Source organism: Plecotus auritus, assembly GCF_963455305.1.
Source record: "Plecotus auritus genome assembly, chromosome: 7".
NCBI classification, from domain to species: domain Eukaryota; kingdom Metazoa; phylum Chordata; class Mammalia; order Chiroptera; family Vespertilionidae; genus Plecotus; species Plecotus auritus.
In genome coordinates this window covers 86,014,836-86,036,730 of record NC_137774.1, presented here as the reverse complement: position 1 = coordinate 86,036,730, position 21,895 = coordinate 86,014,836, and the positions used below count along the sequence as shown (strand labels likewise).

The 21,895-nt window shown below is 40.5% G+C and overlaps 1 protein-coding gene across 2 annotated transcripts in view; it reads right to left on the bottom strand.

Moving 5' to 3' along the window:
• LOC308252898 (S-adenosyl-L-methionine-dependent tRNA 4-demethylwyosine synthase TYW1) overlaps positions 1-21,895 on the bottom strand; it is a 145,889-nt gene that overhangs the window by 110,761 nt on the left and 13,233 nt on the right. Inside the window, exons 6-8 of one of the 2 annotated variants that reach the window (XM_080677741.1) lie at positions 21,351-21,638; positions 18,685-18,807; positions 1,018-1,135 (exon numbers count right to left, since the gene is read on the bottom strand). In XM_080677741.1, the coding sequence (XP_080533867.1) occupies positions 1,018-1,135; positions 18,685-18,807; positions 21,351-21,638 (529 nt within the window). Of the gene's footprint in view, positions 1-1,017; positions 1,136-18,684; positions 18,808-20,810; positions 20,936-21,350; positions 21,639-21,895 lie in introns of those variants that run through there. The other variant, XM_080677742.1, reaches the window with a different exon arrangement.

The following is a 21,895-nucleotide window of genomic DNA, read 5'->3' as shown; positions in this document are numbered from 1 at the left end:
CCTTCAAAAATGAAAGCAAAATAAAGTCTTTTTGAGATATACAAAAGCTAAAATATGTCATCACCAACAAACCTACACCACAAGAAATGCTTAAATAAGTCCTTCAGGCAGAAGGAAAAGCTATCAGAGAGAACTCAGATCTACACAAAGGCATGAAAAGCACCAAAAGTGGTAACCACATAAGTTAACATATTAATTGTTTCTAATTATTTAAATATTTAATAGATAATTCACTAAACCAAAATAAATAATAACAATGTAGCATAGGGTTTATAACATATGTAAAAAGTAAAACATATGATAACAACTGCATAGAGGTTAAGGAGAAAATATACTATTGAAGGTTGCTCTACTATGCATGAAGTGGTGTACCACCACACAAAGACATACTATGATATGATAAAGAGATCTAGTATAAAACCTCAAATAACCACTAAATAACAAACAGTGCAATAACTAATAAGCTAACATAGGATATAAAACAGAATTATTGCCCTGGCTGGTTTGGCTCAGTGGATAGAGCGTTGGACTACGGACTAGAGCAGCCGTGGGCAAACTACAGCCCGCGGGCCGGATCCAGCCCGTTCGGCTGTTCTATCCGGCCCGCGGAGCCAAAAGAGCGGAGGGTTCTCTTGCTCTCCCCTCCGCTCCTTTACTTTGAATTTATATTAGTTCACACAAACACTCCATCCATGCTTTTGTTCCGGCCCTCCGGTCCAGTTTAAGAACTCATTGTGGCCCTCGAGTCAAAAAGTTTGCCCACCCCTGCCCTAGACAGCTACAACCGGCACAGTAACACAGACGCTGGGCTAGAGAAGGACTTCACGACCTACTTTCCCCTTGGCCAGTGGTTAGCAAACTCATTAGTCAACAGAGCAGCAAACCGCAGCTCGTGAGCCGAGCCGCGGTTTGCCAACCACTGCCCTTGGCAATCCCAATTTTATGCTTTTGCTTTCAGGTATTAAATTAGAATGCTTAAAGCATAGTATTATAACAACAATTCTTAAGGGCTTTCACCTTGTTTAGTAAGGGCTTCTCGGAGAGCAGGAGTTATCATAGCTCTTCTTTCACTGGCTTCATTCTTCACGGTGTTCCTGAACAAACCAGTGTTCCCTTCCTGCTGATCCTTTTCTCTCTGCATTAAAATAAAGAGTGAAAGCGAGAAATGGTAATGCACAATGAAAATAACAGCACAACAATCATGAACAGGTAGCATGAACAAAAAGATTCATCATGAACCATGGCCCCACAACCCTGTTCTCACTAAAATGATCACATTTCCACTCAGACAATAATCTAAAGACAAGACAGTCTTTTTTTTTAAGTAGCTACATACACCCACAAAACATAAATCAATAATCATATATCTACATGTCAAATATTTTAGCACACTGGGTACAAACCGCTACATAATTTCAGCAAGTTATTTCTCTGAGGTTCAATTTCCTCACCTGAAAAAGGGGGAAAGTAGTGTCTATGGAGCAGGAATGGATTGAAGATTAATTGAAATAAAATCACCTGGCACAATGCCTGACACATAATAGAGTTCAATAAATTATAGCTACTGCAGGTTACTGAATCTGAAAACCCCAAATACAAGTCAAAAAAGAACTCTGGGATTCCCATACAACCATCTGCTCAGAGACCAAGTTACTCTACGACCTCCACCTGATGCCCCAGTAGCTCTTTTAGAACAGCAGTCGCCAACTGGTGATCTGCGGACCACTGGTGGTCCGTGAGATCCGAAAGGTTGGCAAATGCTGCTTTACAAGATCCTATGAGGAAAATTTGTCTTCACTAACAGGAAGAAATCTGAAGGATAAAACGGATTGTGTTTGCTTTTGAACACTAGAAAATTCCACAGCACACCACTGATCACTGTGTAAGGTCTTGTAGTTTCTGTAAGTGGAATCATATTACAAGATGACCCTCATTCAGTTTTTTCATGGGCTTTTCCTCTCTTTTTAAATCTTAGTATATGTACATTTAAATTTTTTAAAGTTATCACAATGTCTTTTTGAAAGATGGTAAAGAGCACATTAATATTTTCAGACAATACACAAAGTCTGTGCTACACTTTAAAGGAAACACTCATCAGATTTTAATAAAAACTGCAGAAATTCAAAATAATTCCCCTTGACAGCAGCTCTACCACCAATCCCTAGACTGCCCTTTTCTAATGTCTAGCCCCCAGTGGATCAGTGAACAGAACTCACAGTAATACTTTTTCCACCTGAAAATGAAAACACCTCACAAATGACAAGATGTCTGAGATCTGCATCAAACTAATACAGAAGAGAGGACAGTCCATGATTGAAGCTGGACAACAGGTGATAGGGATTCAGTCTATCATTCTGTCTACTTTTGTAAATGTTCAATGTTCACTATACATAAAAAGTGCAACAGACTAAATATTTATTTTAATAGAGAACAGTAAACAGATGAAATTCAGAGCTAATTTCTCTACTTACTCTGTTACTTCAGGGACTTAATCTGAAGTAGGAACTCAGTGGAAAAGTGCTTCAGAATCAAATGTACCAAATGAGAAACAAACTCAGTTAATTCTATCTGTCCTAAAAGTCAGCAATCCAAACTATTAATTATAATCTAAATGCAAAGTTAAGAGAAATTTATGTTAGTATAGTTCTCAACTGCATATTTTCAGATGAAATTGAAAAAACTTATACACAAACATCATTTGTTCTTATCTATTATAAAAATAATCAGTCTGACACAGGGCATTTTTGATAAATTAAAAGGATCCGGTTATTTTAAGGTATATTTTTTAAAGAGTCTTTTGGCTTTTAAAAAGTCTATTTCAAACCTAAAATCAAAGAAGTGAGCTAAAAAGGAAGACTTGCGGGGGAGCTAAAGGAAACAACCTTGACCTTGACCACATTTAAATGTCTGAAATAATTCCACAGCAGTTACTGTAAGTCACTACTAATGATGCAAGAATTGAAAGGTGGCAGTATTTACTCTTGAAAGCCACTGTTACCACAAAACATCACTCAGCTTATTTGCTTACCACAAAGGCCACATAAACCCAAATTTGGAGCCAGCCCATGACACTGCCCTCTGACCACTGTGCTCAGAACTCTACAAACACCCTCTTGTGGTTAAAAACACAAACAACAAACTTCTGACCATTATGTAATGAATATAATGTACTCTTCAAAGAATGGCAATGGAACATCATCCATGCCCCATCACTAGAGATATTATCTATTATAAAATGTGAGTATAAGAGAGAAAAAAAAGACAGCAGAATAGACAGACGTGTCCCGTGTCTTGTCCCAGAGCAGATAGAAAAAACAATTGAGGGTCACATGGGGAGTGTTTGTTGGAGAGAGAGAACTACACAACCAGACACCCGGAAAAGAGAGACTATGGGGAGACAAAGAAACAGCCTGCATATGAAAGAAAAGCAGGCATCACCAGAAAAGGAAGTGAACGAAATGGAGGCAAGCAACCTACCAGAAAAAGAATTCAGAGAAACAGTCATAAGGTGGCTAAAAAGAATGGAAGACAAACTCGACAATATGAGCAAGAACCAAGAGGAAATGAAGAAGAACCAAGAAGAAATGAAAAATGACATCGCTGCTGTAAAGAACTCAATAGAAAGCATCAAGAGTAGACTAGAAGAAGCAGAAGACTGCATCAGTGAGCTAGAAGACAAGGTAGGAAAAAATACCCAAGCAAAGCAGCTTCAAGAAAAAAAAATTAAAAAGCAGGAGGAGAGCCTAAGAGAACTTTGGGACAACACGAAACAAAACAACATCCGCATCATAGGAGTACCAGAAGGAGAGGAAACTGAGCAAGAAACAGAAAACCTGTTTGAAGAAATAATGAGAGAAAACTTCCCTGATATAGGGAAGAAAAAACCCACACAAATCCAAGAAGCTCACAGAATCCCAAGCAAAATAAATCCCAAAAGACCAACGCCAAGGCACATTATAATTAAATTGGCAAACACCAATGACAAAGTAAGAATCTTAAAAGCAGCCAGAGAGACAGAAAATTACCTACAAAGGAACCCCCATCAGATTAGGAACTGATTTCTCAACAGAAACTCATCAGGCCAGAAGGGAATGGAATAAAATATACAAAATCATGCAAAGGAAGGGTCTGAATCCAAGAATACTGTACCCAGCAAGGCTATCAATCAAAATTGAAGGTGAAATCAGGAGCTTCACAGACAAAAAAGGACTAAGGGAATTTACTACCACCAAACCAGCAATGCAAAAAATGCTAAAGGGTCTTCTGTAAAAAAAAAAAAAAGAAAGAAAGAAAAGAAATAGGAAGTCAAGAAGGAACACAGGGGTAAAGAATAAAAATGGCAACAAATAAGCACCTATCAATAATAACTTTAAATGTAAATGGATTAAATGCCCCAATCAAAAGACATAGGGTAACAGATTGGATAAGAAAACACGACCCATGTGTCTGCTGTCTACAACAAACCCACCTCAGAAAAAAAGACGCACACAGACTGAGGGTGAAGGGATGGAAAAAGGTTTTTCAGGTGAATGGAAATGACAAAAAAGCTGGGGTAGCAATACTTATATCTGACAAATTAGATCTCAAAGTGAAGGACAGAACAAGAGATAAGGAAGGCCACTTCATAATACTAAAGGGAGCAATCCAACAAGAAGAAATAAATCTGGTAAACATATACGCACCCAATACAGGAGCACCCAAATACATAAAAAAAACTTCTGGAGGATATCAAGGGAGAGATTGACAGCAATACAATCATAGTAGGAGACTTTAATACCCCACTATCACCAATGGACAAATCCTCTAAACAAAAAATCAGCAAAGAAACATCAATCCTAAATGACTTACTAGACCAGATGGAATTAATTGACATCTTCAGAACATTTCAACCCAAAGACACAGAATATACGTTCTTCTCAAGTGAACATGGGTCATTTTCAAAGATAGACCATATGTTGGGTCATAGGCAAAGTCTCTTCAAATTCAAGAATATAGAAATCATATCAAGCATCTTCTCAGATCACAGTGGCATAAAACTGGAAATCAACTACAATAAAAACAATCCAAAAAAATCAAATACATGGAGACTAAACAGCATGCTATTAAACAATGACTGTGTTACCAGAGAGATCAAAGAAGAAATAAAAAACATCATGGCAACAAATGACAATGAAAACACAACAATCCAAAATCTATGGGACACAGCGAAAGCAGTCTTGAGAGGGAAGTTCATAGCTCTTCAAGCCTACTGCAAAAAACAAAAAACAATGGTAATAAATGACCTAACCCTACAACTCAAAGAGTTAGAAAAAGAGCAACAAGAAAAGTCCAGTGTAAGCAGTAGGAAGGAATTAATAAAGATCAGAGTGGAGATAAACGACATAGAGACCAAAAAAACAATACAAAAGATCAACAAAACCAAGAGCTGGTTCTTTGAAAGGATAAACAAGATTGATGAACCTCTAGCCAGGCTCACCAAGAAGCAAAGAGAGAGGACCAAATAAACAAAATCAGAAATGAAAGAGGAGAAATAGCAGACCCCACCGAAATACAAAGGATTGTTAAAAAAAAATACTACAAACAACTCTATTCCAACAAACTGGACAACCTGGAGGAAATGGACATATTCCTAGAAAAATATAACCTTCCAAAACTCAATCAGGAAGAATCTAAACAGCTCAATAGGCCAGTAACTATGGAAGAAATTGAAGCAGTCATCAAAAAGCTTCCAGCAAACAAAAGCCCGGGGCCAGAAGGCTTCACAGGAGAGTTTTACCAAACATTCAAGGAAGAACTAAAACCTATCCTCCTCAGACTATTCCAAAAAATTCAAGAGGAAGGAACACTTCCAAGCTCCTTCTATGAAGCCAGCATCACCCTAATACCAAAACCAGATAAAGACAACACAATGAAAGAGAATTACAGGCCAATATTCCTCATGAACATAGATGCCAAAATCCTCAACAAAATTCTAGCAAATCGGATCCAGCAGTACATCAGAAAGATCATACACCATGACCAAGCAGGATTTATCCCAGGAATGCAAGGGTGGTACAATATCCGCAAATCAATAAATGTGATACATCACATAAACAAATTGAGAGATAAAAATCACATAATCACATCAATTGATGCAGAAAAAGCATTTGACAAAATCCAACACCCTTTCTTGATAAAAACTCTCAGCAAGGTGGGAATAGAAGGAGCATACCTCAACATAATAAAAGCCATATATGATAAACCCACAGCTAACATCATACTCAATGGGCAAAAACTAAAACCATTTCCCCTAAGAACAGGAACAAGACAGGGATGCCCACTCTCACCACTCCTGTTCAACGAAGTACTGGAAGTATTAGCCATTGCAATTAGACAAGAAGAAGAAATAAAAGGCATCCAAATTGGAAAAGAAGAAGTAAAACTGTACTTATTCGCAGATGACATGATATTGTACATAGAAAACCCAAAAGACTCCATCAAAAAACTAATAGACTTAATAAATGAATTCGGCAATGTAGCAGGATACAAAATTAACACCAAGAAATCTATGGCATTTCTATACACCAATAGTGAACTTACAGAAAGAGAGACTAAAAAAGAAATCCCATTTACCATCGCACCAAAAAAATTAAGATACACAGGAATAAACTTAACTAAGGAGGTAAAAGACCTATACGCAGAAAACTACAGGACACTGAAAAAAGAGATAGAGGAAGACGTAAACAGATGGAAGAACATACCATGTTCATGGATTGGGAGAATCAACATCATTAAAATGTCCATACTACCCAAAGCAATCTATAGATTCAATGCACTCCCCATTAAAATACCAACGGCATATTTCACAGACCTAGAACGAACTCTTCAAAAATTCATGTGGAATAAAAAAAGACCCCGAATAGCCACAGCAATCCTGAGAAAGAAGAACAAAGTAGGTGGGATCTCAATACCAGACTTCAAGCTGTACTACAAAGCCACTGTTCTCAAAACAGCCTGGTACTGGCACAAGAACAGACATATAGATCAATGGAATAGAATAGAGAATCCAGATATCGACCCAAACCACTATGCTCAATTAATATTTGACAAAGGAGGTATGAACATACAATGGAGTCAAGACAGTCTCCTCAATAAACGGTGTTGGGAAAATTAGACAGATACATGCAAAAAAATGAAACTAGACCACCAACTTACACCATACACAAAAATTAACTCAAAATGGATACAGGACTTAAACATAAGACGGGAAACCATAAAAAATACTAGAGGAATCCACAGGCAGAGAAATCTCAGACATATGCCGAAGCAATTTCGATACCGCTCCTAGGGCAATGGAAGCTAAAGAGAAAATAAACAAATGGGACTACATCAAAATAAAAAGCTTTTGCACAACAAAAGAAACCAGCAACAAAACAACAAGAAAGCCCACTGTATGGGAGAACATATTTGCAAATTTTATCACTGATAAAGGTTTAATCTCTAACATCTACAGGGAACTTAGACAACTTAATAAAAGGAAGATAAATGATCCAATAAAAAAATGGGCAACGGGCCTAAATGGAATCTTTTCAAAAGAAGACAGAAGTAAGGCCAAGAGACATATGAAAACATGCTCAAAGTCACTAATTATCCGAGAGATGCAAATCAAAACGACAATGCGGCACCATCTCACATGTGTCAGAATGGCAACCATCAACAAATCAACAATCAACAAGTGCTGGCGAGGATGCGGAGAAAAGGGAACCCTCGTGCACTGCTGGTGGGAATGCAGACTGGTGCAGCCACTATGGAGAACGGTATGGAGTTTCCTCAAAAAACTAAAAATGGAGCTCCCATTTGACTCAGTAATCCCACTTATAGGATTATATCCCAAGAAACTAGAAACACCAATCAGAAAGGATATATGCACCCCTATGTTCATAGCAGCACAATTCACCATAGCTAAGATTTGGAAACAGCCTAAATGCCCATCAGCAGATGAGTGGATTAAAAAACTATGGTACATCTACACAATGGAATACTACACTGCTATAAAAAAGAAGGAATTCTTACCATTTGCAGCATCATGGATGGACCTGGAGAGCATTATGTTAAGTGAAATAAGCCAGGCAATGAAAGAAAAATACCACATGATCTCACTCATTTATGGAAAATAAAGAACATTATAACCTGATGAATAAAAAGATAGATACAGAGGCAGTAAAGCACCGAACAGACTGTCAAATTACAGCGGGAAGGCTGGGGAGTGTTGGGGAGGGAGTGAAATAGATCAACCAAAGGACTTGTATGCATGCATATAAGCACACCAATGGACACAAGACACTGGGGGGAGTGGGATGAGGGCATGCAACAGGGGGTAGGGGAGGCTGGGGGAAGGTCAATGGGGGAAAAAAAGAGATATATGTACTAATATATGTAATATTTTAAACCATAAAAAGAATAAAAAATAAAAAATGTGAGTGTAACTACTCCAGATTCAATACTTTAGACACAAAGTTTATATGGAAAGAGATCAGAGGCAATAATTAAAAGGCTTGAGTATTTTTTTTTTAAATGTAGATGATACTACCTATTTTTTTAAGTATATTTTATTGATATTTTACAGAGAGGAAGGGAGAGGGATAGAGAGCTAGAAACATCAATCAGCTGCCTCCTGCACACCTCCCACCGGGGATGTGCCCTTGACCGGAATCGAACCCGGGACCCTTCAGTCCACAGGCCGACACTCTATCCACTGAGCCAAACCGGTTTCGGCAAAAGGCTTGAGTATTAAGGACAAACAACATTTATCATTCTTGGCCTCTATGGCAGTTTGGGCCTATCTTCCATATATAACAGCAACTTCATTTCTAAAATGAAATACAATGGTTCATAACACCCCCAAAGGAAATGCAAAGCACCATTCAAATTCTAATTCTAATCTCCTAGCTGCAGACACGGTTCACTGTTTGCCTAGAATATAATCATATAACAACTATGTAGGACCTATGTATTTTTATTTTTTTACTAGAGGCCCAGTGCACGGATTCGTGCATGGGTGGGGTCCCTCAGCCTGGCCGGTGATTGGAGCCAATGGGGGGAGGGGGAAAGGCGGCTGGCTGGCGGGAGGGACCGCAGGAGTTTGGCCAGCCAGCCCCCCACATCAGGGCCGATTGGAGGGTGGGCTGGCTGGCTGAGGGGAGGGACCATGGGAGGTTGGCCACAGCAGCAAGCTAACCAATGACAGATTCCGTGAGGAATCGGGCTCTCTCCTCCCTCGTGTCTGGATCCGGGGTGCAAGTGAACCAGATTCAGGGCTGTCAGGGCCCCAGTAGCAAGCTAACCAATGGCTGATTCCACAAAGAATTGGGTTCCCTACTCCCTCCTGTCTGGGTCCGGGGTATGGGTGAACCAGATTCGAGGCTGTCAGTGCACGTCATAGCTGCCAGCCAGTCATCTGGTCGTTCCAATCGTTCTGGTCATAACAGTCGCTTAGGCTTTTATATAGAGAGAGAGCTGTTATACAGCCTAAACAGAAATAAATGAAGATCCCAGAATTGGTCAACCTTTATTCCTCCCTCTCATGTATACCACATTTAACATGGCTTTAATTCCCAACATACTGGTTCTTCCCATCTGCAATCACACCACTGTTGCCCAAAGCCTTGATTTCTTCTACGAGACAATTGCAACAGCCAAACTAAATGGTCTGCCTGTCTCCAACCTCTACTTCTACCCCTTCTCCAACTCTCAAAACTATAACACTTGCCTTGAAAGAAAAATCCCTCTCCAAGCTACTGTTTCCCAACATGCAAAAAGAAAACCCAATTATATACTAACTTCCTAGGCACTTGAGAAAATGATCCTATATAACAAAAGGCTAGCATGCAAATAGACCAAATGGCGGAACAACCTAACAACCAGTCGCTATGACGTGCACTGACCACCAGGGGGTGCACAAGGAACATGGCGGGCATCAGCAGGAAGTGGCAGAATGCAGAACATGGTGGGCGTCGGCCACGGCGGGATGGTGGAGCAGGTGAACGGGGATGCCAGACCAAGGGGGGGCACTGGTCGTTGTCATCGGGGCAAGCCTCTGGTGGTTACTGAAAATTCTTTGCTCCCACATGTCGCGGTCCCGCCCAGCACTTGCACCTGCTGCCAGCGCCAACCCCGCTAGCACCCGCTGACAGCGCCAGAGCCGACGCTCGAACCCGCTGCCCATGCCCAGCACCAGCCCCGATCGCTTGGGACCATCAGCGGGTGTGAGCGGTGGCTGCCAGCCCCAATCACCCCTCAGGGCTTCTCTACCTCCCCCTGCTCCTGAGGGGCGATTGGGGCAGCAACCACCACTCGCACCCACTAACGGCACCAGCCCCACTTGCACCCACTGCTGGCGCCGGCCCCAATTGCTCCGTGCCATCAGTGGGTGCGAGTGGGGCCGACGCCATCAGTGCATGGGAGCAGTGGCAGCGGGAGCAGGGCTGCCGGCAGAGAGGGACCGGGGGCCACAGCGGGAGGGGCCCAGCAGGGGCGTGGAGGATGGGCCGAGACCTGCCCCTGTACCCACCGCAGCCTCACGGCCCATAGTTCTTTCCAAGGTGCTCAAATTTGTGCACTGGGCCTCCAGTTATATACAAGTGGGAAGTTCTTTCTAAACAGAATAGACTATATGAATCATATGTAATAAACAGAGCAAAGAGTGGTACTAATTTTCTTTTTTTTTTTTAAAGACATGATACAACATTACTTAACTCATTTTTATATCATTATCCCAGACATCACAGTACTACCCCAAAATTGCCTAGGATTAAAAAAAAAAAAAAAAAAGACAAAAAGTGACTTGTTAAAGATCTTAAGGTAAAATGCCACCTAGTTGTGATACTGTTGTAATTAACTATTTATATTAATAACAGAAAAGGAGCAAAGGGAAGGCCATACATTATAGGCATGTTCCCTGGAAAACACTGGGGACGGGAACCACATATGGAAGATACTTGCTTGTCAATCACACCTGGGGACCGAGATGGTTGGCCAGAATGGGCATGGCCACTACAAGTGCTCAGAAATTTGGGATACATAATACCCTGAACAAAGAAACTCACTCTCCTACTCTCTTGGTTCATCGTGGCACACTTGGCTCATGGCTCATGCTTGGCTTCCGAGCATTCTCCCGTGTGGTCCATGGCCATGTAGACTCCCACACACAATGGCCTAATAAACTGCAACTAGCCTAATGCTGTATTGGACCTGGTTGCCACCTGCACCAGAAACTCTTGCCACTGGCTCTAATTTTAGTCCTACTGAAACCCTAGCTACACTTCTTCTATGACTGGACTAAGAGAAATGGGACTTTGGAAATCCAGGGATGTAATTGCACCGAAATAAAGCTTTCTGCCATACCTCATCCTCCCAGGGAGGCCTCTGGAAATGCTTATGCCAGGGGTACCCCAAGAACCTCACTCTCACTAACAACGGTAGAAGACAAGACACATTTTTCTCTGATAACAGCTGGACAATGCCAAACAGGTGTTTTGCAACAAAAAATCTTTTCATTACCAAAGCACACATTTCTTCTGTGGGGGTGGGGAAGTGTTTCTGATTATTTGTTTAAATCTGTTTCTTTTTATTGATCCTTGTTTACCATCAGGTGATCCCCTTCCTTACCAATTCACACAGAAGACGTTGGATACAGAATCCCAAGGACTTTTTCTATACAGTCAGCCTGTCTAGGCCTGGAGCCATAGTAGCACAGGGTAAACATTCAGTAGATATTGGCCAAATAAAGGAATAAATGCCTCAAAACTACCAGACAGCTATTTCTAGCTCTAGAAAAACAGAGCTCACTTCTTTTAGTAACTCATTCTAGATCTCGAAACTTTCAATATTAAAGTCTTCTTCAGGTGTAATTAAAACTCCACCTGCTGCAATTTAACCCCATTTCTGCAGGTTCCTATTTGTCTAATAAACAAATCCCCTATATACCACTCACTTGTCAGAGCTCAGTTTTTAAATGACCAATTTTCATCAGGACTCAAAGCTTTTTGTGAATACTAGATTTTAAGGATGCTGTGTGAACTTTTTGCAAAGCAGCTTGACCAGGCGTGTCAAGAGCTCTAAAATGGTTTTCAACTGACCCAATGATTCTATTTTGGATAGCCTGACTTAAGGAATTTACTATTAAGATGGCCTGCACAGGCCATGGCTGAGTAGGCTGATTTAAAGGCAGTGTCCTGGAGTTGAAGGGATGTCAACTTTTGTTCTATGTGAGTTAAACACTGGAAACCTTAAAAATAATTATGAAAGAACTAGCTTCATGTTATTCCACTGCAGTCTTATGCAACTTTATAATCGGAACTGGAAACACTGAAATCCTTTTGTAAATGCAAATGTTTCTCTGGTGAGTAATTACCAAGCACTCACCATTTATTTCCAATACTAATGATACTGATATCACTGCCTGTCTGCTTAACCAGAACATGCTGTGGGGAGCTTTTAACAATATTTACTTACTGCAGAAAAAAATAGCAATCCCCTTTACATTTACAAATCATAACATGAAAGAAAAGATCAACAACCTAAGAATTATCAGGCTCTTCCTGACTCACTGTTCTCTACCCGAATTTTTCTAACTTCCCTTCTGGGAACTACTTCCCCCTGGAGAGGCAGCAAAGGGGCATAAAACAGAGATGAGTCTAGGCTTGATTCCCACCACTTACCAGCCAGCCCTCTGACTTTGAACAAATGCTATAGTTCTCCAAGCCTGCTTCTTACCCTGTGAAATGGTAAAGTGAGGATGATAATAGTACAGATATCAGGGTCATTCTGAGGACTGAATGAGATAACCCAATGTGTACTCTGATTTCTCCTAATACTCCGAACCTACACACTGGAACTCCCTCTCTCCCCACAACTCAACACACTCATCCTATTCAAGCAAATGAACACACTGTTTCCCATTGCCTTTAGGATAAAGCTCACATGCCCATGACAGAGCATGAAAGGCCTCCAGAATCCTGCCCTTGCCTTACTTCTCTATTTCACCTCTCCACACATCCCCATCCCCATTCAACTCTACACCTACAAAACTATTTAATTCCCTAAAACATGCTATGCTCCCTAGCACACCATCCCCTCTGCATCTGTCTTCCTAACTTTCCAATGTTTCAAACTCTAGCTCTCTTGTTCTTGAACATCACTCCCACCCTTCAAATTCCTTTCAGCCCTAGAATTAGTCTTACCCCTTACTACCAAGGGAAGAAGGTAGAACATCATGGTGGTATACTAGTTGAACCATACCTAGCCCATTTGAAGTCATCTTCATACAACGATAACTAGAGGTCCAGTGCATGAAATCTGTGCACGGGTAGGGTCCCTCGGCCTGGCCAGCAATCAGGGCCGATTGCGGCCTTATGGCTGCCGATCAGAGCATTCCTTCCCCGGCTGCTGGCTGCCAGCCGGGGCCTTCCTTCATTCCACACCACCCCATGGTGGTCAGCGCATGGCATAGTGAGTGATCGAACTCCCGGTCTCCTGGTCAAACTCCTGAGAGGACACTTTGCATATTAGCCTTTTATACACACACATACTAGAGGCCCAATGCACGAATTTTCGTGCAAGAGTAGGCATTCCTTCCCCCGGCTGCTGACATTGGCTTTCCTCCAGCACCCGGGACCCAGGCTTCCCTCCTCCGGCCGCCGGCAGGCAACCAGGACCTGGGCTTCCCTCCTCCAGTTGGGTGCAAGCAACCGGGACCTGGGATTCCCTCCCTCTGGCCGGCCTCAGGCACCCGGGACCCAGGCTGGCTTCTCCTGGGCCGGCCACAGGCACCCGGGACCCTGGGCGACATCACATTGGCTGGCCACAGGCACCTGGAACCCCAGGTGGCTTTGCCCGGGCCCCAGCTTTGTCAGGAAGGACGTCCAGAATGATGTCTGGAAGACCTCCGGTCTATCCGGTCTAATTAGCATATTACTTTTTTATTAGTATGGATAGTAGAAGATAGTTACATACTGTGTGGCAGGCAAAAAAATAAAGGCTTTAGATGGATGAACTTGTTTACTCTTGTAGACACCGAGAAGGGCTCCTGGTGGCTCACTGGGCTCAAATTTAAAAAGCAGAGCCTAGTAGCAGGGCCTCTCACACAAGCCACGCTTTAGCAGGGAGAAGCCTGCACTAAGTTGCCTGCCTTCCACACTGAACTGCCTGCCTACACTGTGTTCCTGCAATGTGAGCCAACCTTTATAAAGGAGTTTCTGGAATCATATTTCAACCAATAGACTAAGACTTTCACCATCCAATCAGAGCTGCCCAGCTATATCCTCATTAACATCTTCACCAACTAATCAGAGCAATCCATTCTGACCAATCAGGACAGTGTTTTGTGAACCAATTAAACAGTGAGGATTTGGAGTCCTCATTTGCATGAGGACAGACCAAGCAGAGACCAGGAGCAAGGACTTCTCTCTACATAAGTCAGTTCCTCTCTGATTCTGGTAGCACACTTTCCCTTTCCCCCCCAAGACTAAAGACTATGTTTCCCCACTGGAGCAGAAACGCCAAAGACATCTTACAGGACCAGAGAGGGGCAGACCAAGGCAGAGCAGAATGGGCTAGAGCAGAGCTGTCAGAGAGAGGCCTCACCTAAGGGCCACCTCACAGCTGTGCGGTTCCATAGCTATGCTGTTCATAATTGAGTTGTATCATGATTGAGCTGTTTGCATTGAATAAAGTTCCCTTCTTCACTACACTCCAAATTGGGTATTCCTGTTGGTGTTGAACTGGTGCCAAAAAAGACCACTGGTAGACAATCTTCATAAAAACTTTAGAAGGCAGTTGCCATTATTATCTCCCACTTTAGAGATGAGAAAACTGAAGCACAGAGAATGAAATAACTCACCAAGAGACACACAAGCTGAGACAGTGTAACTCCATTAAAGTTAGTATTATTCAAAAAGAGGTCTCATAATAGGAGTACTTTGGCCCTAGAGCTTTAAGTACTAGAGCTTCCTCTATAGTAACAACTCAGGAAATTTAGTGTAATACATAACGATGATCTGGCTGAAAGAGCTCAGGAATAAGTGTGAACGAACCCCAAAGAAAGCAGTAGTAACATCCATCACTGAGTTTAGTATACCACATCTAATATATAATGAAAACACAAGACATATTTGGAAACTCTGCCATAACCAAATAATAACGTAAAATAAAAACGAGTGGCTTATTTTCAAATCATAATGAAGTTGGAAAAAATACATATATTTTATCCAAGAACTAATGGTTTTATGAGATTTTTTATTGATTTCAGAGAGGAAGGGAGAGAGAGAGATAAAAATATCAATGATGACAGAGAATCACTGATCAGCTGCCTCCTGCATGCCCCACACAGGGAAGTCCGCAACCTGGGTATGTGCACTGACCGGCACCCGTGATCTCCTGGTTCATATGTCAAAGCTCAACCACTGAGCCATGATGGCTGGGCTAAACCAACTTCTTAAAGTTCACAAAGTTCAAAATCACTTCATTTCAAACAATACTTTACATGGCTATCCAAATTTTTCTTTAGTACTTTTCTTCAGTGCCCTCTAATGGACATAAGATAAATAAGCAAAGAAAACGTGAAATAAGCCAGTCAGTGAAAGAAAAATACCACATGATCTCACTCATTTATGGAAAATAAAGAACATTATAAACTGATGAACAAAAATAGATACAGAGGCAGAGAAGCATCGAACATACTGCCAAACGTCAGTGGGAAAGGGAGGTAAGAGATCAACCGAAGGACTTGTATGCATGCATATAAGCATAACCAATGGACGCAAGACACTAGGAGGGGGGTGAGGGCATGTACCGGGGGGGTAGGGGAGGTTGGGGGAAGGTCAATTGTGGGGGGGGGAAGAGAGACATATGTACTACTATTTGTAATACTTTAAACAGTAAAAAAAAAAATGAACCCACATATTATTCCAAACTCTTACTGTATACTTGAAATTTGTTGAGATTAGATCTTAAGTGTTCTTAAGACACACACAAAAAAGGTAACTATGTGAGTTGATGGATGTGTTAATTTGATTGTGGCAATCATTTCACAATGAACATATATGAAATCATCACATTATAATCTTATCAAAAATCATGCTGTTCAACCTAAATATATACATTTTTTTGTCAATTATACCTCAATAGAGTTGGGGGGAAAACTATTCCAAATTCTTCATTCACTACAAATAAAGCTTGAAATATCTTTTCTAAATCTTGTGGGAAAATCCAAAAATCTATCTATATCAGTTATCTCATGCACTGAAATCTATTCTGTCTTAAGACAGTTTTACCACTGAAAATTACTGAGTTTTTTAATCAAGGGCCATAAAATTATACATTTGTTTTGATCTAGTATATCAACTTTGGAAAAATATAACCTAAGAAAATATTAACATATTTTTTAAAGTAAAAATGGTCTAGATCCATGCTAGTTATAACAGCAGAAAACCTGAAACAGACTAACTAATCTACTCTAGAAAAAAAAAACAAAAACTAGTAAGCCAAGTTAAAATGTCTAAGCAAACTTACTTCTCATTCTAACATTTGTCAGGCTTTTAGATACTTGACGCATTTTCACATTAATGATATGGATACACTTTATGTTGCACAACTGCACAACAATATTGTATTTTGTGGATATACCATGCTTTTTTCAACCAATATCTGACAGTTGTTTGGTAAATATGCTGTGAGGCATAACCTTGTCCAGATACTGCTTTGCATTTGTGAAGATTTATCTTAAAGGCAAATTCATAAAACTGGGCCTGCTGGATCATGGGTAAATGTGTGTAAATTTGGTCAAGACTGCCAGAGGGCACTCCATACATGTTATACAATTCTGGACTCCCTTTGGCAAGGTGTGAGTGCCTATTTCCCCAGAGCCTTCACCAACTGTGTGTGCTGCCCAATTTTTGAATTTTTGTTATTTTGCCAGGTGAGAAATGTAGGTCACTGCAGTTTTAATTTGAGCACTTTTTTCATATGTTTTTAAGTCTATTTGTAGATCTTTTTCTAAGACTTACCTATTCATGTTTTTGCCATTTTTTCTATTAGGTCTAGGTCTTCTTTTTTTTAATTCAAATATTTTCCCTCACTTTATCATTTGTCTTTTGATTTTGTTTATAGCCATGTAAATCTTTATAAAAATCACTGGTAAATTCAATCTTTTATAGCTTCTGGATTTTGAATCTTATTGAAAACCTTTCTCTTAAGTTAAAAAATAGTGCATCTAATCCTACTATTTATATATTTTTTTCAACATTTAGATCTCTGACCCAATTAGAGTCAAATAACCTATACGTGATGTATGTATAAGTACAAAGCCAGTTTCATCTTTTCACAACTAGTATCTAGTTGTCAACATCATTTATTTTAAAAGTATATTTTCACACTAGGGAAAAGAGATGCCACCTTTCTCATATACGCAATTTCTGTATATACCTGGGTCTATTCCTAGAATTTTACTGTTCCCTTGGTCTGTCTTTCTCATCAGGAGCTAGTACCAGATGTCTTGTAGTAAGATTCAATATCTGATAGATCTGGCCTTTCTCATTACTACTTTTCCCACAAGGTTTTCCTAGCTATTCTTGCATGTTTATTTTTCCACATGAATCAACCAGTCTATCTCCAGAAAAAAAAATTTTTAATGAATTGCATCATACCTATGTATGTATTAACTTAAAAGAACTGACATCTTTGCAGTACTGAGTCATCATACCCAAAAACAAGATGTCTTTCCACTTGCTCAGGGCACTGCCATATCTTTTAGAAATGTTTTAAAGTTTTCCTCACATAGATTTAGGGTATTTTTTTAACGTATTTCTATGTAGTTATTTATTTTTTATGTGGTCTTTCCTTCCTGACAAGTTCTAACTGGTTATTGTTTGGAAATACAAAAACTTTACTTTTTACCTATGATATCCTGCTACCTTATTAAATCTCTTCATTTGAGTTTATATTAATTTTATGATTGATTTTCTTGGATTTTTCCATAGTTTTATTTATTTTGTTTCTAAAACTTATGCACTTGATACATTTTTAGTTTAGAATATTCTCATTTCCCAAAACTCACACATAAATTGAGATTTTATATTTTTATATAATTGTATATTTTATGTTATTTCAATTTTAGATCACTGGAATCTGCCCAAAATCCTACATTCTCGCATTCGTTTAGTCACTGAGACAATGACAACTCACACTAACATTTCCTAGATTCTTAGGGTCTCCACCCACGTTGATCTCAACACCTGCAGACTGAGCCGCCATCATCCCTAAGCCCAACATGCTCAGTCTGTAAAACAGGAAAGCAACTATACACAAGAGCTCCACTTGAAATCCTAACACTAGTCAATCTTACCATGCAGTCATCCTGTCACCTTCAGCTACACAATGAATGAAGTCCCCCTACCATCTAACCTTTCCTCAGTTCTTGTCCTAAAAATCTTCTGCCTATCCTACTACGAACTCATTTTCACAGGGCCAAGGGGGAAGACTTTTACAGAGTTCATGTAAAAGTAGCAAAAAAGTATAAAACTCTTAAGACAGGAGGCAAATAAATAAAACTGTCCAATTATGAGCTCTGGTGGACTATACACCAATACAGAATGTTAGATGTTAATCCACTGAAGGATCCCAGTTCATTATTTCCCAGAATTACAATACCTTTTCTTTCTTGACATGATTCATAATGTTGCCGAGGTCCTCAACATCAACCACAGAAGTTAGACTCTGGTGGTCCTCAATATCAGACTCTTCCTCACTGGAACTCTCAAAGGGCTCCTCCTCCTGGAACATCAATGCTTTAGAAATATATTGCAAACCATCTACTACCCCCTCCCAAATTCTGAGGCCACTGAATGGATACCAAATATTTTTGGCTAGAGGTCAGCAAACTATGACCCACAGGCCAGATCCAGCCAACCTCCAGTCAAATCTAAAGGTACCCATCATTTACATAGTAACTGTGGATACTTTCTTGATACAACAGCAGAACTAATAGTTGCAAAAGAAACTACATGGCCCACAAATACCTGTACATGAATGCCATAGCATTATTCACAATAGCCAAAAGGAAGAAATAATCAAAATGTCCATCAACAGATAAATGGATCAATAAAATGTGATCTATCCATACAATCAAATATTATTCAGCCATAAAAAGTAATGAAGTACTGATCCATGTATAACATGGATGAATCTCCAAAACATTATATTAACACGTTAAGCGCCCAGTCAGTCACCAGTGACTGACGCTATACTTTCTGTCCAGAAGACAAAACAGGCTGGGCACTTAACATGTTACGTAAAAGAAGTCAGAAAAAAGAGGTCACATATTATATTATTCCATTTGTATGAAATATCCAGAATAAGTAAGTCCATAGTGGCAGAAAGCAAATTGGAGGTTGTCCAAGGGTAGGGGGGAGGGGGGAAGAGTGCCCGCTTCATGGTTTTTTTCTGAAATGATGAAAAGGTATTGAAACTTGATATAGGTAGTGGTTGCACAAAATTGTGAATGTACTAAATACCACTGGATTATATACTTTAAAATGATAATTTTGTTATGTGAATTTTACCTCAGTACTTTAAAAAGTTTTAAGATATATTCAAAGCGAATTGTAGGGGAAAATTAGCAAAAAGACTGACTAGAAAAAGAGAACAGAAAAATGAAACAGCAGCTGAAAGACAGAACAAAAGAAAGATTTGTTGTTTACTTCTCTTTGTTTAAACATAGGTGATTCCAGAGCATGTTTATATATTTACTAGAAGCCCAATGCACAAAAATTCGTGCACTGGGGCGGGGGGGAAGGGGGTCCCCTCAGCCCAGCCTGCCCTCTCTCACAGTCCAGCAGCCCTCAGGGGATGTCCTAATGACAACTTAGGCCTGCTCCCCTCTGGCCTCTCTCTGCGGGAGGCAACCAGCTGATCAGGGGAAGGCACCGCTCCCATCACCCCACTGCTGCTGCCACTGCCGGCTGCCAGCCCTCCTCGGCCCTCGTAGTCGCTGCAGCTTTGTCCAAAAGGACGTCTGGAAGACGGTCTATCCAGTCTAATTAGCATATTATCCTTTTATTAGTATAGATGGGAATGATCTAGTAGAGAGGAAAAGGTTAATAATCCAGGAGAGAGAAATGCAATGAACAAAGGAACCAAAGTCCTTGATTCCAAAGCATGCACAGAAAGTGGTCTTTGAAAAACCCAGATACCTGTCTTCTGGGACAGAAAAGATGGTGAGGATTTGTAAATAGGGCAGGGGCTCTAAGAGAATTCTTCTCTAATGGCTCCATCTGAGAGCTGGAGGAAGGGGTAGGGAGAAAGGTATTAAACAGTCATCTTCGATAGTGAGAAAGGGAACTTACAAGAGAATGCAGGAGACTGTTGGGAAGTTCTTAATTCATACTTGAATATGTGGTCATGAATCTGTGGTCAAACAGCAAGCAGCAGGCAATGGAGAAGACACACAGCAGGTTTCAGCATGGCTTGGAGTTCAGCCAATTTTGTTGTAAAATGGAGTGGAAGGCAAGGCAACTAAAGATGTTTATAAAAGAATAAATATAAAATCTAAATTGGGTAAGGACAGAAGTAAAACAAGCATTTTTCACTATGCCGTGAAAAATGTATCGGATCAAAAGAATTTTAAAGTAGGCGCATTGGAAAGAGGTTAGAGTTTGGGTCACAAAAACATGCAATTGCAGAGGTGACCACGGAAGTGAGAGGCCACGAACAGGCCAGGTTGTTAGATAAATCGTCAACATGCATGACTAGCCACTAAGAATAATGATAGGAACAGTGTGGAGAGTAAGACAATGAGATTCAGAATGCAAAGTTGTTACTGAATGACACCAGTGACAAGTGGCTGACGCACAACAGCTGTGATACAGCCTAAAGACATGGCCTTCAGTGAACTCGGGGGTATCTGAAGAAAGAAGAAAGAGAAATGTTTAGAATGTAAGGGATGAAAGAGATGAATCTAGGATGACGTACTATTAATAGTCGTTAAATAAGGGCAGTCAGGAGGAATATGTGGTTTGATGATAAAAAAGATAAGAGCTCAGGCCAGGACATATTTAATTCCTCTGGGCCTCTGTTTCCTAACCTACAAATTGTGGTAGAAATCTATTTGACTCTAGCAATGCAACTATTACAGAAGAGATACCAGAAAACATCCAGCACAACACTCTCTAATACCACACTCTCTAAAACACCCCCACATGGGTTTCAGATCTTCCTTCCAACCAGTAGCCAAATAAATAGTTTCTCAGGGCAGAGGTGAGGTTTAGCATCTCCAAACACAGGAATAAAGCAGAGACATGGACACACAGGCTACACACCTCAGGGTCTCTCTGATGCAATCCATCCTGAGTATGAGATCCTAGCTCCATTTCCTCTGAGCTACGCTGATTAGATTCACATTTGCCTTTCTTGCAATTGCCATCACAGGATTTCTTCTCTCCTTTACAAAGCACCTGGAGCTGGGAGATGAACTTGGTCTTCCAAGCTCTGAAGTCGGCTTCAATGCTGCCATGTTTGCTTTTAATGACATTGCAGTCGCCCTCCCCTCGAGTCATCACGCGATGAGCACCGAGCATCCAGAGCCACTTATCAACATTCTTGCCAACCTGCAAGAAAAATGGATGAGCTAAAAACACAATATAAATCAGCATGGAGTACCTATGGGACACCTGCTGCTGCTGGGAAGAGGGAACTGCTTAGCCAAAAGGCTCCGGGCCCTCTGTCCCCAGCCATAACCCACAAGGGCACTAGGGCTGTAGATGATATCTTATAAGATTCTGCAAAAAGTGTTTTTTAACAAAGGGACAAACCTTTATAGTAAACTAAGAGTTAATGCCTTAAAAATAATTGAAAACCACTATTC